Here is a 23,965-nt window from a genome sequence, read left to right as displayed (position 1 = left end):
TCACACGCGAGGAACTTAGAAGCGCTCCAGCCAATCCGAGCGGCCGCCTGAATCCGGCGGTTTATTGGGGCACGCGGAGAGGCGGGGCGAGGCGACGGTTTGGTGGCGCGAGGGCGGCGTTGACAACCGCTGCTCGGGTGGCTCCTTCCCTTCCTCTCACGGCAGTACCGTCCCTGTTGGCTCCCCTCTCCCGCCATGTCCGACTGGGAGGCGGAAAGTGAGGAGGACGAGGCCCGCCAAGCTTCCGCCAAACCCTCTCCGGCCGAGTGGCGCCCGGTGACGGCGAGGGCTAGTGGGAAACGTGGCTCCGCGGGCAAAGACGACGAGGAGGAAAGAGGCGGTGGTGGGAGGAAATGGGGTTCGCGGCCGGCGCCTTCCCGCGAGCAGTGGCAGTCGGGGCCCTTGGAGTACCGGGCCCGAGGCCCCTTCCGAGGGGCGGGCAGGGAGCGTGCCGGGTCGCCGCCGCTGTGCTTCCACCTGGATAACTCCCTCGTGGGCACCCTCATAGGTAGCGGTGGCTGTCCGTGAGGGGGAACTTTGAGTGATCTCTTTTTGGGGGGCGGGTAGAGAGAAGTCCCCTCTTCCCCCAAACTATATGTATATAGTTCCCTGGCTTCCCTTGCTGTGAACAATCCTAAGAGGCTTCTGACACCCGTGTCGTTCAGTGTTGGACTTGACTCCCTTGCTGATTGCAGTAGACAGCGTGTTGAATTTGGACTGCCTCCTGGATAGTAAATTGTATAATACCACATTGTTTATGAGACTGTGTTATATGCCACTTAAGAGTGCACACTCTATGTAGAAAAAGTGGCTGGGTAAACAAATAGGCTCCTCTCCCAGAAAATAAATAGCACCCTCTAACGTCGCAGGGCTGTTTTTAAGGTCAACTCAATAGAGCACCCTGTGAATTCACAAGTGTATGCCTTTTGCTTGCTACATTTGTACAGTGTTTTTCTGCTAGTGCAGAGGTGGAGTTATATGTTTGTGCACTATGACAGGGGAAAGGGCCAGGGAGGGAAGATAGATTTATTAGCTAAAAAGTTATCAAGACCACAGTCCTAACCCCACTTACCTGGGAGAAAGGCCCCATAAATTCAGTAGGACTTAATTCTGAGTAGACCCACTGTTGGATTTGCACTGTAAGGCTGCAAATGTATACATACTTACCTGGGAATAAGTATTGGACTCAGTGGATCTTGAGTCTGAGTAGACATGAACAGGATTGCACTGTTAAGGATGTCCAGAAATAAGAACTTTATAAGTGTTGAAAAGAACTGTTAGGGTCTTTTACCTTTACTATGGTGTACTTAGTTTCTCTTTAAAAGAGAAAGAGCGCTGACTTTATAGTCAGCACTTTTGCAACATAAGTGATGTCAAATCTGAATGAACTGTCACTGGAGATAGAGAAATGGAAAGGAAACTCATGCCTGCAATTCCCTGTGCAAAATGGTGCAGCCCTAATATTTTCCTTTTCGTGAATTGGGTGGCCAATAAAAAGAAAAAGCAGCAGCAGAATTCTGTTCATTGTGGGCATGTAACAGTAAGCCTAGGAAATGCATATGTATCAAGGCCCAAAAGAGGATTGACAGAGGGAGACGGTCAAAGGTACAGAGAGAGTCTAAGGGACCCCCAGATTCTTAAGACTATCTGTTTTAGCCCCATGCAAAAATCCCTTTCTGTAATTGAGTTGCACCCAAATCTCTAATACTATATGATCATGTTTACAAACCTTGGTGTTCTTTAAATGGTTTAGTTTAGCTTTGTCCATAGGGAAAAGCGTATTCACTGAAATATGTGAAAGTTGCATAAATATTATCACTATTATACTGGTGTTCTTATGTCATAGGTTCATTGTGTCATTTTGCAACAAAATATTAGTTAACATAGGGATAGGAATTGTTCATCTGGGGAAAACCTAAGAAATGCTCAGCTTCACTTCTGAGTGTTTTTATGTAAAAATTTGCACCCTCTTTAGATGCCTTCAGACTCTTGTCCTTGTTTCCTTTACTTGTGATAGAAATAATGTTTGCATTTTGCCAGTAGCAGTATGCATTGTTCTTTTTTTGAAAACATTTAGCTAAAATAGGAATGTGGCCAAATTTTGCATATGTATTTTAATTTTGCAACAGGTCGAAGTGGAAGTAAAATAAAAGAGCTTCAGGAATCATCAGGTTGTAAAATACAGGTGAGGCACTATTTTTTTAAAAGTGTTTGTTTAAAAAAACCCAGTCTTTACTCAAAAGACTGGTTGTTGCATTGCAAAATAACTGCTTTTCTTTGCGAAGAGTGGGGTCATGTGTATATTTGTGATCACGAAGCAATTAACAAAGGAATTGGGGAGAAAATGTCTAGTGTGTAGTACTTTATGTACTTGAATCAGTTTAGTAGTGCTTAACTGAACTTAAATTGGTGAGGAGATGCTGCTATACTGTTTTTAAACCCCAAGCATTTCCCCCAAACAAGTAAAACCTCAGTACTATTTATGATTGTACATTATGTAAGTGTAACATTTGGTAAGCATCACCAAACACATGGATTGTGCCAGCAGATGGGTAAGGAGTGACTTGAGGTTGAAGAACAAAGGTTCTGCTGAAAACCACTGGGATGCAGATTTTCTGGAAAATTTACCAGAGTCCTAAATCTATTTTGTTTTTATTTAGGCCACAGTTCTATACCAGCTTCCCTGGGAGCAAGCCCCACTAAACTTAATGAGACTTGCTTTTGAATCAAATTACACAGGCAGCTTGTTAGACATATATTAATAAACATTATTAAAATTGTTAATTTAACATACTCTATAAATAGCTTAGAAGTTTTTCCTACAGCTAAAGATTTTTCAACTGAAATTATTTAGTAAGGAAAAAATTAATAAAACAAGCATAATGTAGATGGATACATTATTCATATCAGTTCAAAAATTATATCCAATATTATTCATGTTTGGAGTAGACCCACTGAAATTAATGGGCATAGCTAACTTAGATAAATTTCAGTGGGTCTAGTTTGAGTAGAACTTGGATGCAGCTCACAGCTTTTTTTACTAGAGTATTTGAAAATATTTTAGGAGATGACAAATCGTTAGCACACTCTCACCTTATATTGTTTGGATTTTAAAGAAAGGGCTGAATATGAGTTATAAAATATTCCCTGGGTATATACTCTTTTTCATATTTTATGCACACTCTAGTTAATCTAGTTAATACATTGAATGAGAGCATGGTCATATCTTCTGACCCTGTCTTCTGTGGAAGAAGTGAGTGGATTCTTCATGGATCCAGGTGTGTGTGGGTGTGTGCACATGTTTGTAATTACAAATTCTGGTTGTGCCAGGGTTCCTAATCACATACTACCTATCCACATATAGATTGCTCACTTGTTGTTGTTGTTGTTTAGTCGTTTAGTCGTGTCCGACTCTTCGTGACCCCATGGACCAGAGAACGCCAGGCACCTCTGTCCTCTACTGCCTCCCGCAGTTTGGTCAAACTCATGCTGGTAGCCTCGAAAACACTATCCAACCATCTCGTCCTCTGTCGCCCCCTTCTCCTTGTGCCCTCCATCTTTCCCAACATCAGGGTCTTCTCCAGGGAGTCTTCTCTTCTCATGAGGTGGCCAAAGTACTGGAGCCTCAGCTTCACAATCTGTCCTTCCAGTGAGCACTCAGGGTTGATTTCCTTCAGTATGGAGAGGTTTGATCTTCTTGCAGTCCATGGGACTCTCAAGAGTCTCCTCCAGCACCATAATTCAAAAGCATCAATTCTTCGGCGATCAGCCTTCTTTATGGTCCAGCTCTCACTTCCATACATCACTACTGGGAAAACCATAGTTTTAACTATACGAACCTTTGTTGGCAAGGTGATGTCTCTACTTCTCAAGATGCTGTTTAGGCCTGTCATTGCCCTTCTAACACTAAACACTATAGCACTAAACCACAGTTTAGTGTTATATGCACAAGCTGGAGTGAGCCCCAACTTGCTTCCTTTCCTGTGTGGCCAGAACTGGACTTTGGCATCATTTAGTTTTGCTTTCTCCTAATCTTGGATTGTTATTGCAGCTTCAGATTAAGTGATAGTTTCTGTAGGTTGGTTGTTAAACTAAACCAGACTTGGTTATAAACTGCAATCTCTGGTTCACAAGCAAAGATGATCTGAGAAGAAACTGAAACTTAATGCCATCAAAGTCATCCCAGTCATGTGGTAGGCTGTATGTATTCATTCATATGACACTATAATTTAGTACTATATGTAACCTGGCCGCAGAGTGCTCTCACTTTTTGCTGACTGCACAGAGGTTAGTGCCAGCTGGTGCACAAAGGGTGGGGGAAGTAATGACAATCCTGCTGTCCCCACACCTTGATAGAATGTATGGACGAAATATGAGAAGACTGCTTTAATTTTCTGATAAAAGTTAATGTAACTTTGAAACTGCCTAAGGTACTAGACTCCTATCTATTATGTTACTTTTTCTCATTGTAATGAAGCAAGGCATATTTAGAAATGGAAAACTTTCAGCCTAATATATTGCTTCTGACTGCAAGATATCCAAGTGGTTTAGGAAATCTTACTTGTACTTATCAAATAACTTTTTAGTACCCAGAAAGACAATTTTAGAGCGGTATATTGCAGGAATCTAATATCTGATTCTTCTACTAAGTAAAAAAAACCCTTACATTTAGGTTGTAAAGGGCAATTATGAAGCTGAAATAAAGATATTTGGTGGTAATGATAAGCAAACAAAAGCCAAAATGATGATTGATGATCTTATTGAGAGGTGCAGCCAAAGCAACGCAGGAGAAAGGTATGTTAAAGGTAAGAATTTAAAACTTGATATGTGTTTTATATTTAAGCTTTCTCTGTAGACTGCTCTGCTTGTATAAAACCCAGATTACAGTTATCCACTCTGTTGAAGAGACATTTATAAACTGAAAGCTAGTAGGGAGTGTAGGAATATCCAGAGGAGTTCATAAAGCTGCCCTTGTGATGCATCCAAAAATAAAACATGGTATTGGTTCACATAGTTTGTCTTTAGATTGCAGGGAAATGAAACTGTTCTGTGGTTCATAATTAAACTTTTTATCTGAATTCCCAAGAACTAATTTAAGCTGCATAATCTGATAGAAAATGTTTAACCAAATCAGAACCTAATTTTGTTTTAACAGATGGCTTTAAACACCAAGATTTTGGAACCACTCGTTATGAAGAAAGTCATTCCGGTGCTTTGAAGTCAGGATACAGTAATCCAAAGCAATCCATTAACTGGGCCTCCCTTCGAGAAAATAAAGCTAAATATGAAGCTATGAAGTGGGCTGGTTAGTGTAACATATTTTTTTAAAGGAATTGTAGGTGGTCATCCTTCAATATAAATGCTTTATTAGCTGTGTAAATCATCTACTTTGATATGTAAAAAATTCTAAGAAATTCTGAGAACATTTGATCATCTATTGATTTTGTTATATTATTAAAAACTGCCTGGTATGTGGTGACGGTTGAACGCAAAAATCAGATAAGATTTGGTGTAAAGTCCATAGTGTTAGTGCAGTACTTTAAGTGTCATATCACACTGAGGTAGCACCTTGGTACAAAAAAAGGCTTTCAATTAGATATAAAAGGTTGTGCTAACACAATATACTATATTGACCACACTTCATGCACTAATTTAATGCCACTACAAAACATGGGTGCCAGGGTCCATAGGCATACTTACCCACAGAGTTAGGCATATAATATATGGACAAGTCTACAGCACTATATGGCATACCAGTCGTTCACACTAATGTGATTGGTCACACAGGCAGACTCTGGACGGATGTACTGTTCTCATGTTACTCAGAAGTAACAGTGAAACCAGGGTACTGAATTCAAAATGTCTTGCTGTGCCTGTAGAGATTTAAAAATTAATCCTTGAATACAAAGCTGGGAAGAAGTAGTATCTTGATATACAAGACTGCCCATCATCCACATCTCAGATTACAGATCAGTACTGACTGTGGTAGAAACTTTTTAAAAAGAAAGCTCAAAAATTGTTTTTGTGGTTTGTGTTCTTATTTTTTAATCTAGTGAAACTTTATGAATATGGAAAAATGAATTTCCATACTCATGCTATGGTTTCTAGTAAACGAAAAGTGTTCAAGGGCTTATTGATAGCCCTTCTTTGGGTGATAAATATATTTGGTGTAGTTTCTTATCGGCATTTCTTTGCAAGCCATGTTGAATTGTGTGTCTGCTCAATAGAACTACCTGTAAAAATGAGGAATAGGCTAGCATGGGAATAGAGTTCAGGGTTGTTGTTTTTAATGAAGATGGTGTTCTTTTCTATTCTTAGAAGTTTGAGAAGTTACTTTTTAAAATAACCCATTTTCCCTTTAATTTTATTAGATTTGCCTCCAATTGAAAAATGTTTTTACAAAGAATCTCTAAAGGTTGCTTCAATGTCACAAGAAGAAGCTGATAGGTGGAGGTAATAATTTAAATTGGAAAGTTGTATGGCCTATTGGAAAGTTGGGTTGATTTTTAAATGGATTATAGTTTTAAGAAGGTGAAGGCAATGTCTGCAAAGTAGTAGGTAATACTGAGTTTAGATGCACACCATAAGACTAGGGTGTGTGCATATTTCACACAGGATAGGTCTTACGTGCCATTTTTGGGGGGGTTAGGATTGAAACGCATAAGCTATTGTATAGCTTGTAAGGTTTGAAAGCTGATGCCATCAGCCATAGAACATTTCCAGAGGTATGCACTTTAAAATGTCTTACATGAATGAAACTTGCATCTATAATCAGAGAGCCTGGTTTGATTGCCGCTCTTGGACAAGTGTACATTCACTACAAACCCTGGCTTTCTATTGTGTAATAGTTTGAAAGAACCTTAATTATTCTTTAATCATGTTTATGATTTGCACTAAATCATAAAACTCCTTGCATGCAGTGGGACTTAGTTGTCATCATAGCTTCTTTTGGCAAAGGTCATGTTTTGAAGCCTCTACCACTGGCTTTGATTATGTTTAGTGCATAATAATGTTAAGCAACTTTTATCTAGTTGTTCACATAAGCTAATTATGGAAATGATAACAAAGTGGAAACTACATAATTTTTTGCTCTAGATATTTAGTACTTTGTCTGGAATTGATAAATAAACCATTTTGTCTGCTATCAGTATAATGTTATCTCTTTATGTTGTCTTTTAAAGAAAAGAAAATAATAATATCACATGTGATGACCTGAAAGATAATGAAAAGCGTCACATTCCCAATCCTATTTGTGTATTTGAAGATGCTTTTATGCATTATCCTGACATTATGGCAAATATAAAGAAAGTTGGCTTTCAAAAGCCTACCCCAATTCAGGTATTTTAGTTTTCTTTATTTCTGAATAGTGTAGAAACTGTGCTGTTTAAATAGTAGGCCCTATGTAATAATATACTGTTTATTTTAGTCACAGGCTTGGCCAATAATACTTCAAGGATTTGATCTCATTGGAATAGCGCAGACTGGTACTGGAAAGACGTTGGCTTATCTAATGCCTGGGTTCATTCACTTGGATTTGCAGCCAATGTAAGAAGTAACTGGAATAAGATTTGATTTATTCTGTGCCTGGTGGGTTGTTTTTGTTAATCAAGTTAATAAGATTTAACACAATCTTGGTCAGAAGAGCTGTGTGTGGAACTACTGTCATGCTTTTTGTCATCCAGCCCTGTTGCACCGTCAGTTGCCATTCTTTTCTCTTGCATACATACAGTAGCCCATAAACTGGAAAGAGATTCAGCAATGTATTCTTTTTAATGCTTATAGAGTTTGCAACAGTTAAGGTTGCTGTTTTTTTAAAAATCAATGCTATCATAAACAAGTCAATATATAAACATTGTTGTGCTCTACACATGAAGACGTCCCACCCCTGCTTTACCCCTTAATTCTCAAAGCAGGCTTCTGTCAACATTGGGAGGCGGACTGCAGCTCTGTGATTTCCTTAATAGATGGAACATTTCAGATGGGATATAAAAAGCAAACTCTCCAACCTCATAATCCCAGCTATGAATTACTATCTATATTTACATGAGAGCCACCATGATGCTATGGCTATGGAGTCCCAGTGATGTGTACATTTCTCTTGCTCAGGGATGCCAAGTTAGCAGGTGCTAACCAGTCTAGGTTATTTTACACCTCCACAGCTTAAGGGACGCTGGTGGCACTGTGGGTTAAACCACAGAGCCTAGGACTTGCCAATCAGAAGGTCAAGGGTTCGAATCCCCGTGACAGGACCCGTTGCTCGGTCCCTGCTCCTGCCAACCTAGCAGTTCGAAAGCACATCAAAGTGCAAGTAGATAAATAGGTACCGCTCTGGCAGGAAGGTAAACGGCGTTTCCGTGTGCTGCTCTGGTTCTCCAGAAGCAGCTTAGTCATGCTGGCCACATGACCCGGAAGCTGTACGCTGGCTCCCTCGGCCAATAAAGTGAGATGAGCGCCGCAACCCCAGAGTCGGTCATGACTGGACCTAATGGTCAGGGGTCCCTTTAGCTTTAAAGTTACAGCTTAACCCAGCAGCCCTGCCTTTTCTCTTTATTCTTTTCCAAGCATCTGGGCATCGTGATGCACAAATATCCATTCTTCCTACTCCCATGAAACCAAGTTACTTGGTTTGCATTGCCATAGTATTTAGGCAGCTAATGTCATAAAAGTGTTTTTGTAAGTGATGTGTGCTTTTGAACTTACTTCCAGGTAATTATGCTTTGAAATGTGGGCTTAATTAATTTTAACCAAAGTTAAATGCTACTTGTATGGAAGCCAAACAGCATAGTTAGCCTGTCTGCTAGGTTTTCCTCTGTTCTCTTCTTAAAATATTGCCTTTTGTATTTTTTATGTATAACTGCTATCTAAACAAGGTTGGATTTTCTTACAGACCTAGAGAAAAACGTGGTGGACCAGGTATGTTGGTTCTCACTCCCACTCGAGAACTGGCTCTTCAAGTTGAGGCAGAGTGCTCAAAATATTCCTATAAAGGAATTAAAAGGTAATATTTACATAATCTTCATTACTTTGGCAGTGGTACTGCAATGTGTCACAATATCTCTGAAAGATGCCACTGTGAAACACTTCAAGTAGTATTTTTATGTTTACAGTCTTTTGATGGATTTATTAGTATTTAACATCTACAAATTCCTGATAGTATGCCAAATACTGTATGGACTGCAGTAGAGATTATAATTTCTATCTAGAAATTTTACAGTCTTCAACTGCCACCTTCTAGCTTTCTTATGATCATGTTTAAAACTTTTCATTCCTACATCTGACTAAAATAAGCATTCCTAAGTCCCTCCAGATGTTTAGGAGAAACATCAACATTCTAGTTCAATAACATATATCTAAACGACTTTCTCAGCATTTCTAAAGAGTAGTTCAAATATTATTCCTGCTACTAAAACAGGGCAATCCCACAGTAATCAAGAGGACAGCTGCCACTTACCAAGAGGGTCAAAAGGCCTGGTGCATGTGCAGCAGTGGAGCCAATTCAGTACTCCTGCTGCTTCACCCATCTGCACTGGGTTCCCTGACCTTTCCCTCTCAGTAAGCAGAAGTGAAACTCAGCATCAGAAAGACAGACAGGCAACTCTGCCCTGCCTGCCCTACCCCACAACCTGCTTGTGAGACAGTCAAAACCCTGGCCAGGCCATGGCAAGAAATAATGCTGCAGTGGAACCACTGCTGCATCTCCAGTCCTGTTCCTCTCCGTGGTTGGGGTGGAAAGTGGGAGGGCAGGCAAATCACTGTGCCAGCCTGGACCTGGTGCAGTAGTGAGGCTCAGTGTTGTGAAATGAGAGCACAGGGGACTAGGTTGGGATCCAGAAGACCAGCCCCTCCCCCGGAACACTCTTCTTCTGTTGTACAAACTTGGCAGATGAGAATCCCCCTGGCAGTACTTCGTTCAGCCTCGCATTCAGCAGGCACATCAGGGAACTCTGCACCAGCGGAATGATGGCATCAGACTGCACAGGGTGTTCCTCTGCCTAAGCCAACTCTGCAGTCCAGCACAAAGAGGATTTGGACTGCAGCCAAATTTGCATGAAAAAATAAATCATGCAGGGTATTTAATGTAACCTGTGTTCGATGGAAAAATTTAAAATGCACAGTAGCATGACCATATAGTTTTAATTTAAAACAGCTAAATATTGGATAAACTCTCTCTAGCATTTGCATATATGGTGGCGGAGACCGGAAAGGGCAGATCAGCGTGGTTACCAAAGGTGTGGACATTGTTATAGCTACGCCAGGTAGATTGAATGACCTCCAAATGAACAACTTCATAAATCTGAGGAGCATTACATACCTGGCAAGTAGTCAAAATATTGTATTAAATTGGGAGTAATGTGCAAGTATAACCTGCAAGAAAATAATGCAATAGGGAACTTTCATGTTTTCTTCTAGAATACTCCATTCTCTTCCTGCTAATCACTGTCCTCATACCTTTAACAGTTAACATTGCATGGCAAGTGGCCAAGATAATAGAATTGTAGAGTTGAAAGAGGGACTCCAAGGGTCATCTAGTCCAACCCCCTGCAATGCAGGAGTTTCAACTAAAGCACCCATGGGAGATGGCCATGCAACTTTTGCTTAAAAACCAAGGAATGAGATTTCACAACCTCATGAGGGAGACCATTCCACTAGGGACGTGGGTAGTGCTGTGGTCTAAACCACTGAGCCTCTTGGGCTTCCCGATCAGAAGGTCAGTGATTCAAAGCCGCGTGACAGGGTGAGCTCCCGTTGCTCTATCCCAGCTTCTGCCAACCTAGCAGTTTGAAAGCATAGCAGTGCAAGTAGATAAATAGGTACAGCTGCAGCGGGAAGGTAAGCAGTATTTCCATGCACTCTGGCACTCATCATGGTGTCCGTTCCACCAGAAGTAGTTTAGTCATGTTGGCAACTTGACCCGGAAAGCTGTCTGTGGAGAAATGCCAGCTCCATCAGCGTGAAAAGCAAGATGAGCGCCATGAACCCATAGTCGCATTTGACTGGACTTAACTATTCAGGGGTCCTTTCCCCTTTACCTTTTACTATGGATATAATGAAGAGGGGTGTTTAAAAAATAGAAGGACAGGGCTAGTAGTAATGCTAAAGAAGAATTCAGAATGTCTGGTAATATTTTAGTCACAATATGAACAGATGGTATAAAGGTCCTTTTATTTAATACAAATGAATGTTTTTCAGATCAGGTGATTTTCAATTGGAAGGTGTCTTTGAACATCAACTTTTGTTAAGTAATCACATAATTGTTCCTTTAGGTGTCCTTCAACAGGATCTACCACAACCATCCATTGGTGCATGAGCAGAAAGTTATTGCATATATGGGGAGGTGAGAGGGGAGGGGAATTTGGAAAACGGTTGTGTAAATGGGTACCCAAGGGCACAGTTTTGGCTCACAGCCTTGGTTGCATGGTAAGCATGCAACATTATCTTTTAAAATAAGTATGTCTCCCAAGCACTTCTTTTAGTTCATATATAGCGTTACTATGTCTAATTCTGCATTATTCACAGTGCAACCGGAAACTTCCTTAGGGATACCTATTTTATCTATGTTATCTCTTGTACAACAGCCCCAAAAAGGAGTTAGGTAGATTTTGAGTCAAAATAGAGGTATTGTGTTGGGAAAGCCAAAGGACATAGTGATGAGAGTATACATGTAAAATGAACTTGTACATGCTCTGCAGATAATAGTTTAGAAATTTGGTGGTTTTGGCATGGAGTTTCAGAAAGCCAACAGTTTATAACTATTGTGTTTCACAGGTGTTGGATGAAGCTGATAGAATGCTAGATATGGGTTTTGAGCCTCAAATAATGAAGATTTTATTAGACATCCGCCCTGATAGGCAAACGGTTATGACCAGGTATGTGTGGTTCATGGCTTCATCTGAAGATGTGTTTTAATGGAAAATATGGTATCTGGATGCTACATCCCAAAGTTGTTTTATGCAATTTATTATAATGACCTTGGGGAGAAAGGTAAGTGTGAAATATTGTTTTATTACATTTGCATACTACCTTTTCCTCCATGTACCTCAAGGTGGTGTACGTGTTTCTCCACATTTAATCCTCGCAGCAAGCCTGTGAAGTAGGATAGGTGGAGAGTGTGTGACTGCAAGGTCACCCAGTAAGCTTCATGACTGCGTGGGGATTCAAACCCATGTCATCTTCCAGCACTCTAACTATTACACCACATGGAAACTTTCATGAATCCAGCGGACTGGTAGAATTCAGGCACCCACAACTAAGGGGAGCCTATAAAACACAGGGTTCTTTCTCCATCTGGCCACTCTCCTCTGCCCTAGGAGGAAAGAAGCACTTTGCCAGCCCTGTCTGTGCTCAGCACTTTCCAAAGTGCCAAGTGTAGGGCTAGCAACACCACTTGTACTGTATAGCAGTTGTCAAGCACCCATCATTCTCTTGTGAAAGGGATTTTGACAGGTGGACAAGATAATTCACCTGTCAGTTGTGTGGAATCATAAAGGTATAATGGGATTGACAGTTGAGTGGCCCAACCCACCTGTCAAATTTGCCCCACAAGGTCAGTCCTGATAAGGATCTGGCCCATGGAAGCAAAAAGGTTCCCCATTCTGGAATTATATCAACACCTTTCTATAGAGAAACTTGGGTGACTGAATTCTTTATTTTGTTGTTCATAGTAGCAAACTATTTGCGACTGCCTTGTTTGTATTTAGAATGGAAACCTGAGAATGCAGGACAGTAATAGGGTTGAAATACAAAACGACTTTCCTTTTCATTCCTACCAGTGCTACATGGCCAGATGGTGTCCGCCGTCTTGCAAAATCATATTTGAAAGATCCTATGATTGTGTATGTTGGTACTCTTGATCTAGCGGTGAGTTGTTTTCTGTTTTGGGCTTATTACTCCTGTGTTGTTTTTAATGAGACTGTATAAACTGGACAATGTCTAGTCTTGATTTGTGTGTGAACTAGGCTATATTTATAAAAGATATAGCAACTCAAAATCTAATAATATACCAGGCTAAAATGAAAATTATAAAATGGAAATCTTAATAATGCGAGAAGTTACAGATTGCAACTTTTTTTTTCTTTAAAACAATTTTATCACATTCTTCAGCCTAAAAGACTGCCAGAATGGCTTGCAAATGTCCCAGCCCTTATTCTTTGCAGTCTAAAAACATGATGGAAAATGGGATGGGAGGAAAGAGGAAAAACACTGATTTAGTTCATAATTCTTTTAATAAGCAGCTGGAATGGAAAGATTTCAAGGAGAGGAGGAGCCAAACGTTCCGGTGAGCTGAAAGGCTCTGTGGCCCCATCTCTGTTCTCCCCTGAAGAGAAATTATTTAAGCTTCCTCTTTCTCATGCACAGAATAAGAGCAGTATTGTCCATTCCTGCCCACAGGGTAGACCTGGGTAAGACTTTGAGACCTTCAGACATCTATGTATGGATACAACATTTCAACAAAGTGTGTATGTCTAAAATCCAATGCTTGTGAGCTGAAACTGGTCAATTTCTCAGTTTTGAGGCAGAAGTCACGGTAAAATCATCCATGTTATTTGGGATTGTGCATGTTGGGTTTTAGGCATATCCATTTATACCCAAAATGCAATGTGCATAATCCCAAATAAGATGGCTAATTTACCATGACCCCTGCAAAATTAACTGATCTGCCTTCCACAAAACACTGGAATTGGAGAGCTCTCATAGAATCATTGCTCCTGATTACAAGCCAGACCTGTTAGTCACAGTGAAGTGCTTCCTCCACCCTCGTAGTGTTTTTTCTATATCTGGATCACCAAGGTTACACAAAATGCTTCAGGGTTCCCTGCTCTGTGTGACTCATACAGCTTTGTAGAGATGCTAATTTACCTTGAGAAGTCCAACATCTCTCCAAGGCTTCACCATGGAATTCAGGATTCTTCCTAGGGGAAAATAGCCTTAGCAAGAGGGTTGTGTGCCTAACTCTTGCCCAGTCATTTAAAGGGGAGAGTATTTGAATCTGAGACTAATCAGACCCACAGAAGGCATTGGATCTGGATTCTCTGGTTTGTGGTTTGCAATCTAAAGTAGTGCTCTGGTTTTTTAAAAAGTGAGTTACTTGATTCTTAGTTGTGGGTGTTAAGAACTGTATACCAGCACCCAATGATTTAGGTGGGATTTATTTTCAAATAATCATGCCACAACAGCCAGTTCTAGTCAAAGCTCACGTTCAAAGTCTCCATGCATAGTACCTGAATAGTCTTCCAACATGAAAATTCTTTGATTCTGTGTTGAGATTCCTGCATTGCAAGGGGTTGGACTACATGACCTACAGGGTCCCTTCCAACTGTACATGTCCATCTCGAACTCTTTCTGTATCCCTAGCTATAACAAAGTATGTACAATTCTTAATTGATACTTTGACAAGGTTCAAATTCACATTCAGGTTTCCTTTGATTAAATTTGGTTTTCTAGGCAGTAAATACAGTGGAACAGAAAATTGTTATTATTCCAGAAGAAGAAAAAAGAGCTTTTACACGTTACTTCATTGACACTATGAAGTCTGAAGATAAAGTCATCATTTTTGTGGGAAAGAAGCTTACGTATGTAGAAGAAATCTAACAGGAATATTTGCCTTACTGCCTACATTTGTCATTCACTATTAACCATTAAATATGATTTACAGGTGCCTTATTATTGAGTCAGGCCATTGGTCCATCTAGCGACTAGCCCAATATTGCCTTACTGTATTATGTTAGTTGAGCTCTAGGGCCTACAGCAAAGGTCTTCTCCCATCACCTTTTGTCCGTCTGTTAAAACGGAAATACTAGGGATTAAAGTTTGGGCATTTGCATAAAAAGCATGTGCTCTTCCAGTCAGTTATGGCCTTTCTTCAGCCAAAATGTGGTTTTAAATTTAGATTCTTTAGAATTTTAGATAGAAAATTTAAGCTACATTTATTTTCAGCTCTTAATATTTGGTGATGTGCTCTAATTAATTCCCTTTTCAAGAAGTAGCAGCAGGGCATTGTTTGACCTCTTGGAGGCTGGTTCCATCTTAAGCCGTGCCTGGGGGAGGAACAACCCAAAGACTGACTCAGTTTCTTGAATCAATAGGCAGGGTTATCCCAAGCTCCTCACTCCCCCCCCCCCTTTATACTTATATGATCAAGATACGGTGCTGCACATAGCAGCATTTAACCAAAGTGTATGTTACTTTTGTTTACTAGGATGTGTAAGAGTTACCCATACGAGAAGTTATGTAAAATGTCATATTGTTCATATGACTCTGCTATATGGCACTTAACAGTGCGCTCTATGTCAAAAAAGTGGTTGGGTAAACAAATAGTCTCCTCTCCCAGACCAGAAAACCAGAAGTAGAGCCAGATGTTTTCAAAGCTAAATGCAGCATGTCAAAACAGCTAAAAAGTATGGGTTTCTTGCAAAAGGTCTTGGCCCCAAAGATGTGCTTGAGGTGACATGAATTTGTCCAGTCACTTCTGGTAGCAAATTCCAGATGCAATGTGAGAAGAAGTACTACTTTTTGTCCCCCTAATCTCCAACTGTTCAGTTTCATTGGATGGCCTGGGATCTTATAATATATGAAAAGGGAGAAGAAACTATAGCCATTTCTTCTACACCATACATCATACACCTCAATCATGTCCTCCATTAATCGCCTTTATTCCAAACCAAAAAGCTCCAAATTTAGTCTTCCCTAATATACAAGTTGCCCCACCTCCTCAATAATTTACTTCTCTTATATTGCTTCACGCTTCTTGGTTGGATCCAGATTTCAAGTATGACTAAGTTATGACTAACCTTCGGTAAAAGTAAAGGTACTACTGGCCAAGGGACCCAGCGTTTGTCCACAGACAGCTTCCAGGTCATGTGGCCAGCATGACTAAGCGGCTTCTGCCGAACCAGAGCAGCGCACGGAAACGCTGCTTACCTTCCTGCCGGAGCGGTACCTATTTATCTACTTGCACTTTGACATGCTTTCGAAAGTTCCATTAATTTCAAGGGTTCTACTCTTAACATGGGTTAGTGTGGATTCAACCCATGACTTTTCTTTGTACTGTACTGTAATTCCTTACCTGGTCTAAATAGAGCAGCTTGACTTCTGAGAATTCAAATTCTCCCGATAGCAAAGAAATGTCAGGAAATGCTGGTTCTCATCTATTTTCAAATATAAAAAAGAATAGTTTCAGCATATAATCTCAATAGGACACTTTTTCTTCAAATTCTTTTTGATTGACTCATGTTTCATAATGGGGCTAGCAGTACAATTCTTGGAAATAAGCACACATAGGGTGGTGCTACTAGTCAAAGAAATCTTTACAACTTGATAACTAGTGATATAAGATGTAAAGGGTGTGTTAGGCATTCTGTTATATTTCATATGCTATTGCTGAAATTTAACATTTGCAACAGAAAGAATTCCATAATTTTTTGCATATATTCTATTAAAGTGGATTTAATCTAGACACAACATTTTCTTTAGTTGCTGAAATCAGAATTCTACTCCACTTCATCCATAGAATTCTTAAGTGACTTTTCAACCCTTCATCTCTGCATTAGTTCCCTGTCTGTGAAGTGAGAATATTTGCATCTACCTCATAAGTGCATTTTTGGGAAACCACATCTCTACGCTGGTGATTTCTTTCTCTTTTTTTCTATAAGGAAGTCTGGTAAATGCATACAATATTTACTCGCTGATCATGAATCCTTTAGCAATAGGACATTAAATGAGTTTCCTTGAACATGTGGAAGGAACAGAGTACCTGACATAGGGTTTAGACTACTTATTTTAAGTACATGCAACTGTATCTCCAAATGTATGAACCAAGCAATCCTATGTGTTTTTTTAGTTTTTAACTTTTCTGTTTAGTGCCGATGACCTATCAAGTGATTTTGGTCTTCAGGGAATTCCTGTCCAGTCCTTACATGGCAATAGAGAACAATGTGATCGTGAACAGGCTTTAGACGACTTCAAGAAAGGTAAACTTGTAGTTGATTAGAATCAGTTGTAGCATAACACTAAGCAACTAGTCATAACATATTTGCGGAAGAAGATGCAGTACCACTCAGCAATGATTTTTTAAAAAAAACCTAAAGCCTTGCTGGCTGTGTTTGCACATTAAGTCTCAGGGCAGGTTACAACAAATACATCACAAAAGCAGCATAAAACTATGGCAAGTTGTTGTGTGACTTATTGCTACATGCAAATATGGCCATTGAAAAGGTTTACCATTGTTGTAATCCAACCATCCTTCTATAAGGATAACAGAGAAACAGCCAGTGAAATGTTTTCTGACTATTTTTTTGAAAAACAAGGCTATCTTTATTATTAAGGTGCATTTACTATAAGGTTGTGAATATTGCACTAAACTTTGGGAAATTTGGGATGTTTACATATTGTGCTTTTGTTTTGTATAATATTGTAAACTAATACAAAGAGGAAAAAATGGCATTTCCAAAATAAATGTCCAGCCTTATGTATGTGCAGTGTGAGTTCAAATATAAAATAAAAAGTTGTTGATTTCTCTACCTAGTTAAAAACTCTTGTCAGATCCCAATTGATGCCTTTTGTGAGGTATCAATATATGTCTCACTGTGCTGGTTCTAGGCAGAGTTCGCATACTGATAGCAACTGACTTGGCCTCCCGTGGACTTGATGTGCATGATATCACTCATGTCTTTAATTTTGACTTCCCTCGCAACATTGAAGAGTACGTTCATAGAGTAGGTCGTACTGGACGTGCAGGGTAAGTGGAATACTCTATATATAGTGAATTGGATATCTGGAATGTGCCACTGTTACTTCTTAGAGGAACACCAGTGTTTTCTCCAGCACATTTTACATAGATAGGCAGCCCTGTTTAGGGGAGCTTTTAATGTTTAACAAACTATTGTATTTTAATATTTTGTTGGAAGCCGCCCAGAGTGGCTGGGGAAACCCAGCCAGATGGGTGGGGTATAAATAATAAGTTGTTGTTGCTGTTCCTCATTTGGGGACATCCAAAAACAATTAGAAACCAGCTATCTTGCTGAGATGCAAGTTGACATTCTACTACAAAGAAGAAGAAATGAGGTTTAAACTGCTCAGTAGTACTTCAGCCTAGGAGTTGCAACAGGGTATTTCGACTATTATTCCTCAGCACAACTCAATAAAATAAAACACCGAACTGATTTTATTTGAGTTGGCTGATTTGACAGTTTTGTGCTTTTTTTTTTTTTTTTTTTTTTTTTTTTTTTGCTTTTTTTTTTAGCCGCACAGGGGAAGCTGTAACCCTTGTGACTAGGAATGACTGGCGGAATGCATCTGAATTGATTGACATTTTGGAAAGAGGAAACCAGGTAGTGTTTATCTTACCCACACTAGCAATTAGCCCTCTCCTTGACTTTCCCCCCAGACTTGAGGTGTGTCTCAAAAGCTCTTTAATAAGAACATGTTTTTAAGGTATTGAAACTTTGTTCTTAATATTTACTTGTTTAAGATTTGTACCATGTCTTCATGCATATAGCCTCAAGTGGCTTACAATGCAAAAAAAAAAAAAAAAAAGCACCAGAAAAGTCACTGTTAACAAATTGGTTTATGGAAACCATTCAAACATAAAAAAACAGCAAAAGGAAATAAAAATCACAAGTACAGGTATGGAAAAACAACTGACCAGCTGGAATCAAGAGATAATAAATAATGGTAGTTTAAGTTCTAATAATACAGATTGTGTATTTGAATATATTTATTTCTGGATGTAATGGTAGTATCTTGTAAAAAAAAATTGCATGCATACTTAATGTCTGGGTGCATGTCTTTGTATTGTGAATGTGAAAGGAATGGCTCTTATAAGATGACACCCACCACTTTGGACTCTGGTAATTTAAACTAACTTTCTAAAGCACTTTGCATAGCAAAAGTTTGTGCTTTGTACCCTTCTCATCAGTAAGAGCTTGAATGGGGAAAATGTGACGCATTCCAAGCAATTTGCAGTGATGGTTAGACTTTATGCAAAACAGACATCACCTGCCAGCATACCAGAGTTTAATGAAATGCAAACTAAATGGGAAGCTACTCTAAAAGACCTATTAAGCATTACACTTATAACTATCTTGCTGTAATAATATCCCAGTACAGTGGTACCTTGGTTTACGAACCTAATCTGTTCCGGAAGTCCATTCTTAAACAAAACCGTTCTTAAACCGAGGCACGCTTTCCCTAATGAGGCCTCCCGCCACCAATGCCCTTTCACCATTCGGATTCCATTTTTAGACCGAGGTAAAGTCCGTCGGGTGGTGCTGTGGTCTAAACCACTGAGCCTAGGGCTTGCCGATTGGAAGGCAGGCGGTTCAAATCCCCACAATGGGGTGAGCTCCCATTGTTCGTTCCCAGTTCCTGCCAACCTAGCAGTTCGAAAGCACGCCAAAAAAAGTGCAAGTAGATAAATAGGTACCACTCCGGTGGGAAGGTAAACGACATTTCCGTGTGCTGATCTGGTTTCGCCAGAAGCGGCTTAGTCATGCTGGCCACATGACCTGGAAGCTGTACGCCAGTTCCCTGGACCAATAAAGCAAGATGAGTGCCGCAACCCCAGAGTCGTTCATGACTGGACTTAACTGTCAGGGGTCCTTTACCTTTTTTTAAAAGTTGTCAAACCAGGACATTATTTCCAATTTTGCGGAGTTTGTAAACCGAATCATTCTTAAACCAGACTGTTCTTAAACCAAGGTACCACTATACTGTGTATTTAGCAGTTATCATAAAACGTATGGAAGGGGGAAATCTAATTTGATACGATACAAAGAATTAATATTAGCCTTTTTCAGTGTAGATAAAATATTTAATTCATGGAACAATAAATATTGATGTCAGCTATATGAAAATATTGTTACCATGATTTTCTAATTATCAGGTAATTCCCGAAGAACTTATTTCAATGGCTGAAAGATACAAGCAGTTTCAGTTGAAAAAAGAAATGGAGAAAGATACGGGGAGGTCTCGTGGGAGGTCTCGAAGAGGTTTTTAATCCATACTTGAACACAGTGAGTGCCTACTGAAATGTTAGCAATAATTTTAAGCTCAAGCTTTATGCACACTTAAAACATAACTTTTTAAAATCTGGTTGTCTTGAAATTGCACCATTTACAGGAATGTGCATTTCCAGATTTGAAAAATATGCTTATTAGAAAATTGAAACAATACTTTTTTATATAGCTCTCATGAGATATATAGCAGTCTTCTGAGCAAAGCCTGCTCTAAATATACATAACAGTAATCATACTGAAGTTGGTTGGTCTAGTCTGGGTCTGGCTAGTGCCTAGGGATTTAAAATCATGGAGCTCTATGAATATTAATAATAATAGGACTTCTTTGAATTCTTCTTTGAAGTAGTTCGAGAATAATGGCCTTAATCTAACATGTAATGGGGTTTTATTGGTTTATGGTACATTGATTACATCTTCTCATCTTCAGGGAGGAAACCTTGTACATAAAGCAGTAATTGTCAACACTGACGTTTTTGCCTGCTTATGAGTACCAACATCTTGATCAATGGAGTTCAGAAATACTGGAAATTATGCTGACTTGTAATTATTTTCAAATTCTATCTGTTCACTGTAATGTATTCTAATGCAGTGCTGTTGTAAAGCAGGTGGATTATTTTGTTAAGTTTCAGTTTTGATACATTTTGGTTGAGAGTAATAACTTAATACTTTAATTAAGTTCATTCTTGTTTTGTATCTTATAGTAGTTTTGTTAGATGGAAGAACTGCACTTCATAGAATAATGTTGATAAAAGTTCTTATTTACAAGGAAAAGTAACAATGAGGCAAACAGATCTTCCCCTCTCCATCTTAAATTTAAAATTAGCCCGATTCTGTGGGTTTGTGTACTGCATCTTTTTTATTGGTAAGATGTAGTGTATTGACATATTTGCATGCCTAGCAAGTCCCACCTGTAGATTAATAGTGGGTCTATAAATGGCAATGGTAGAATACTGTAATTTTATGAGAACTTTATGCATTAACATTTTGCTTCCAGAATCTTCTCTTTACTTGCACGAAAGACTAATTTTAAGAGAATAAAGGATTAGTGTTTTCATGGATCTATAGTTATGTTTATTCTTGCTAAATAAAAGCTTTTTAAACATGTATCCTTTTCATATAGCATGTTCCAGAACCTGCCAAACGGTATTAATCTGCCTTGCTATAAGGTTGTGAGTCAAACATTGTATCAAAATTTGTTTCAATTACTAAAGCACTTCACCTTCATGTGCTGTGTGAGGACTATTCAATTTCTAGTCTCTAGTTTTGTTGCACTTGAATATAATTTTCTAGTATGAACAAGAAATAGAAGCAGAGATTGGGATTAGCCATTTCCTATTTATATATCAAATGGATCCTGGGGAATTCTGTGCAACAAAATATGGTCTACATTTAGCAATACTGTTGAATACCTGTGCACACAAAAAAGCTGGTCATTTGCAGGAGGCCAAACACACACACTCCAAAAGTGCCCCTAATTAAACATTATCTTGGATTGGATCTCGGATTCTGCCGGTCATCTCAGCCAGTTGCATATAGTCCATCAGTTGCATCTGCCATTCTTCCAGTGTGGGTAAATCTTGAGTTTTCCAATGCTTCGCGAGAAGTATCCTTGCTGCTGTTGTTGCGTACATGAAAAATGTTCGGTCCTTCTTTACCACCCCTTGGCCGACAATACCCAAAAGGAAGGCCTCTGGTTTCTTAGAGAAGGTATACTTAAATACCTTTTTCAGTTCATTATATATCATTTCCCAGAAAGCCTTCACTTTAGGGCAGGTCCACCAGAGGTGAAAGAATGTTCCTTCACTTTCTTTACATTTCCAACACTTATTATCAGACAAGTGGTATATTTTTGCAAGTTTGACTGGGGTCATGTACCATCTGTATATCATTTTCATTACATTTTCTTTCAAAGCATTACATGCAGTGAAATTCAACCCAGTAGTCCACAACCTTTCCCAGTCCTCAAACATGATATTGTGCCCAATGTCCTGTGCCCACTTTATCATAGCCGATTTTACCGTTTCATCTTGTGTGTTCCATTTTAACAGCAAGTTGTACATTCTTGAAAGTACCTTAGTCTTAGGCTCTAACAATTCCGTTTCCAACTTCGATTTCTCCACCTGGAACCCTAACTTTTTGTCAAGTTTAAAAACTTCTTTAATCTGAGCGTAATGTAACCAATCTCGCACTTTATCCCTCATTTTCTCCATACTCTGCAATTTCCAATTGTCTCCATCTTTTTCTAATATTTCCGAGACCTGGGAGAGGAGACGGTAGAAGAGGATTGGAAAAATTTTAAGATTTATTTGCAAAAATATTGTAAGTTGTATGAATGTTAAGCAGGATGCTTGATTACAAACAATTTGGCACCATTAAAATAGATGAAGCGAAGTAAGAAGATAAGTCAAAATGTAAGAAAAAATAATTTTTCTTGGATAACTATTTGGCTAAACTTAATTTGTTATGGAGTATAACCAAGGTTTCTAAAATTTGAGATATAACATTGAAAACTAGACAGTAAGGATGGAAGTAAGGTGATAATTTGTTGGATTAATTTTTAAAGTGGAAGGTAGGGGCGGGAGACGTGAGGAGGTCCTAAGAAGATAAGAAAATATGTAATGTTATGTTATAACCTTGTTTGCCTGTTATATTGTAACCTAAAAATTTTAATAAATATTTAAAAAATAAATAAAAAATAAACATTATCTTTCTCCCCCATAATTGCATGTAACTTGCTCCCACAGGAAGATATGCACCCAACTGGGGAAATGTCCCATTGTCCTTGCCAAATCAGTTCTCTATGCATGTGCACTTTCTCAAATGTTCCTACAATATAAAGGAAACATGCAAATAAACTATGAAGCTTTCCTTTCCAAATGTTTAACAGTGGCAGGGAAGTGATTTGACGCCTGCCTGGAAATGTTTTGAAAGAGAAGCCATAACTGGCATTGTAAATTGTTGATTTGTACTTGCATCAAAGTACTGAGTGCAAAACACATAATGAAAAGCAGTCTTTATATTGTGCTGTTATAAACTATACACACTATCTCTACTTGCTCAAATAAATTCCAGACAAGTTGAAAATGAGGTACTAGATCACAGAACTTTCTTTTTCCTCAGCCCACTTCCTAACTATGCAAGAGCCTATGTATTGCTGCTACCAGCAATTTAAAAAAAATATATAATTTTTATTAACAGGCCAATCAAATCACATTAATTCCAAATCACATTAGTTCCAAATTATACAGCCAGATTTTTAAAATTTTGTTGGGGGTACCCACACTTCAAGCTCTGAAAGGGATCCAAACTTCACTCTTGCTGCTGCTTTAATTAAACTGTTCTATCCAGTTCTGTCCAGATAGTCTCTTTGTTGTTTTCTTGTTGTTGTTGTTATCATATATTCCTTTCTTTGTGATCCCTGATAATCTTCACAAGTGGGTTGAAAACAAACATATCCTGTGTGGGTTTTGCACTCTCCAAGAGTCATATCACATAAAGGACAGACGCCATTTCCACACCTCCATAAAGAAACATTCCCACAGTCCGTTGATTTCCACAGGCTTGCCAATCTCTATCTCAGGGGGTCCTGCCAGGTCAAGATCACATTCCGATCACCATACATTCACATTCCAATGACCCTGGTCCTCCCCCCCCCTTGTCCTCCTATGGGCAAGCCGGTCTTAACGAGACTCCATTTATAACTGCGTCATAAAACTTTCTTTCCATTCCCCGATGTTTCCACCTATCCTCTCTTTGATCAGTAATTCATTTCCACACAGTTCTTAACTCCTGCTTGTGATTAGTAACCTGCAACGATTCTTCTCTCTGGAGGGGAGGGTTATTGGTACATTAGACAAAAAAAGAAAAGTTTTTTCCTCCCCCCCTTTCCGTTTCACTCCAACATACCAATCTTTTAATGATGATTCTTCACTTGATTTGTCTAGCCCGTCGCT

At 39.1% G+C, this 23,965-nt stretch overlaps 1 protein-coding gene across 1 annotated transcript; it reads left to right on the top strand.

Annotated features, from left to right (window-relative positions):
• The first annotated feature begins 65 nt into the window (after nucleotides 1-65).
• DDX43 (DEAD-box helicase 43) lies at nucleotides 66-21,236 on the top strand. Its single transcript, XM_081904878.1, has 17 exons — nucleotides 66-508; nucleotides 2,130-2,185; nucleotides 4,673-4,805; nucleotides 5,156-5,305; nucleotides 6,372-6,453; nucleotides 7,182-7,338; nucleotides 7,427-7,545; nucleotides 8,888-8,998; nucleotides 10,174-10,315; nucleotides 11,767-11,867; nucleotides 12,771-12,858; nucleotides 14,443-14,570; nucleotides 16,858-16,967; nucleotides 17,596-17,734; nucleotides 18,239-18,326; nucleotides 19,880-20,009; nucleotides 20,440-21,236. Exons 1-16 carry the CDS (start codon nucleotides 196-198, stop codon nucleotides 19,991-19,993), a joined length of 2,031 nt encoding a protein of 676 aa, XP_081761004.1. The 5' UTR covers nucleotides 66-195; the 3' UTR covers nucleotides 19,994-20,009; nucleotides 20,440-21,236.
• Nucleotides 21,237-23,965: the final 2,729 nt, after the last annotated feature.

This window comes from Podarcis melisellensis, assembly GCF_964234715.1.
Source record: "Podarcis melisellensis genome assembly, chromosome: 3".
Taxonomy (NCBI): Eukaryota; Metazoa; Chordata; class Lepidosauria; order Squamata; family Lacertidae; genus Podarcis; species Podarcis melisellensis.
Note: the sequence above shows the minus strand (reverse complement) of the source record. Positions and strands in the feature narration are given on the sequence as shown.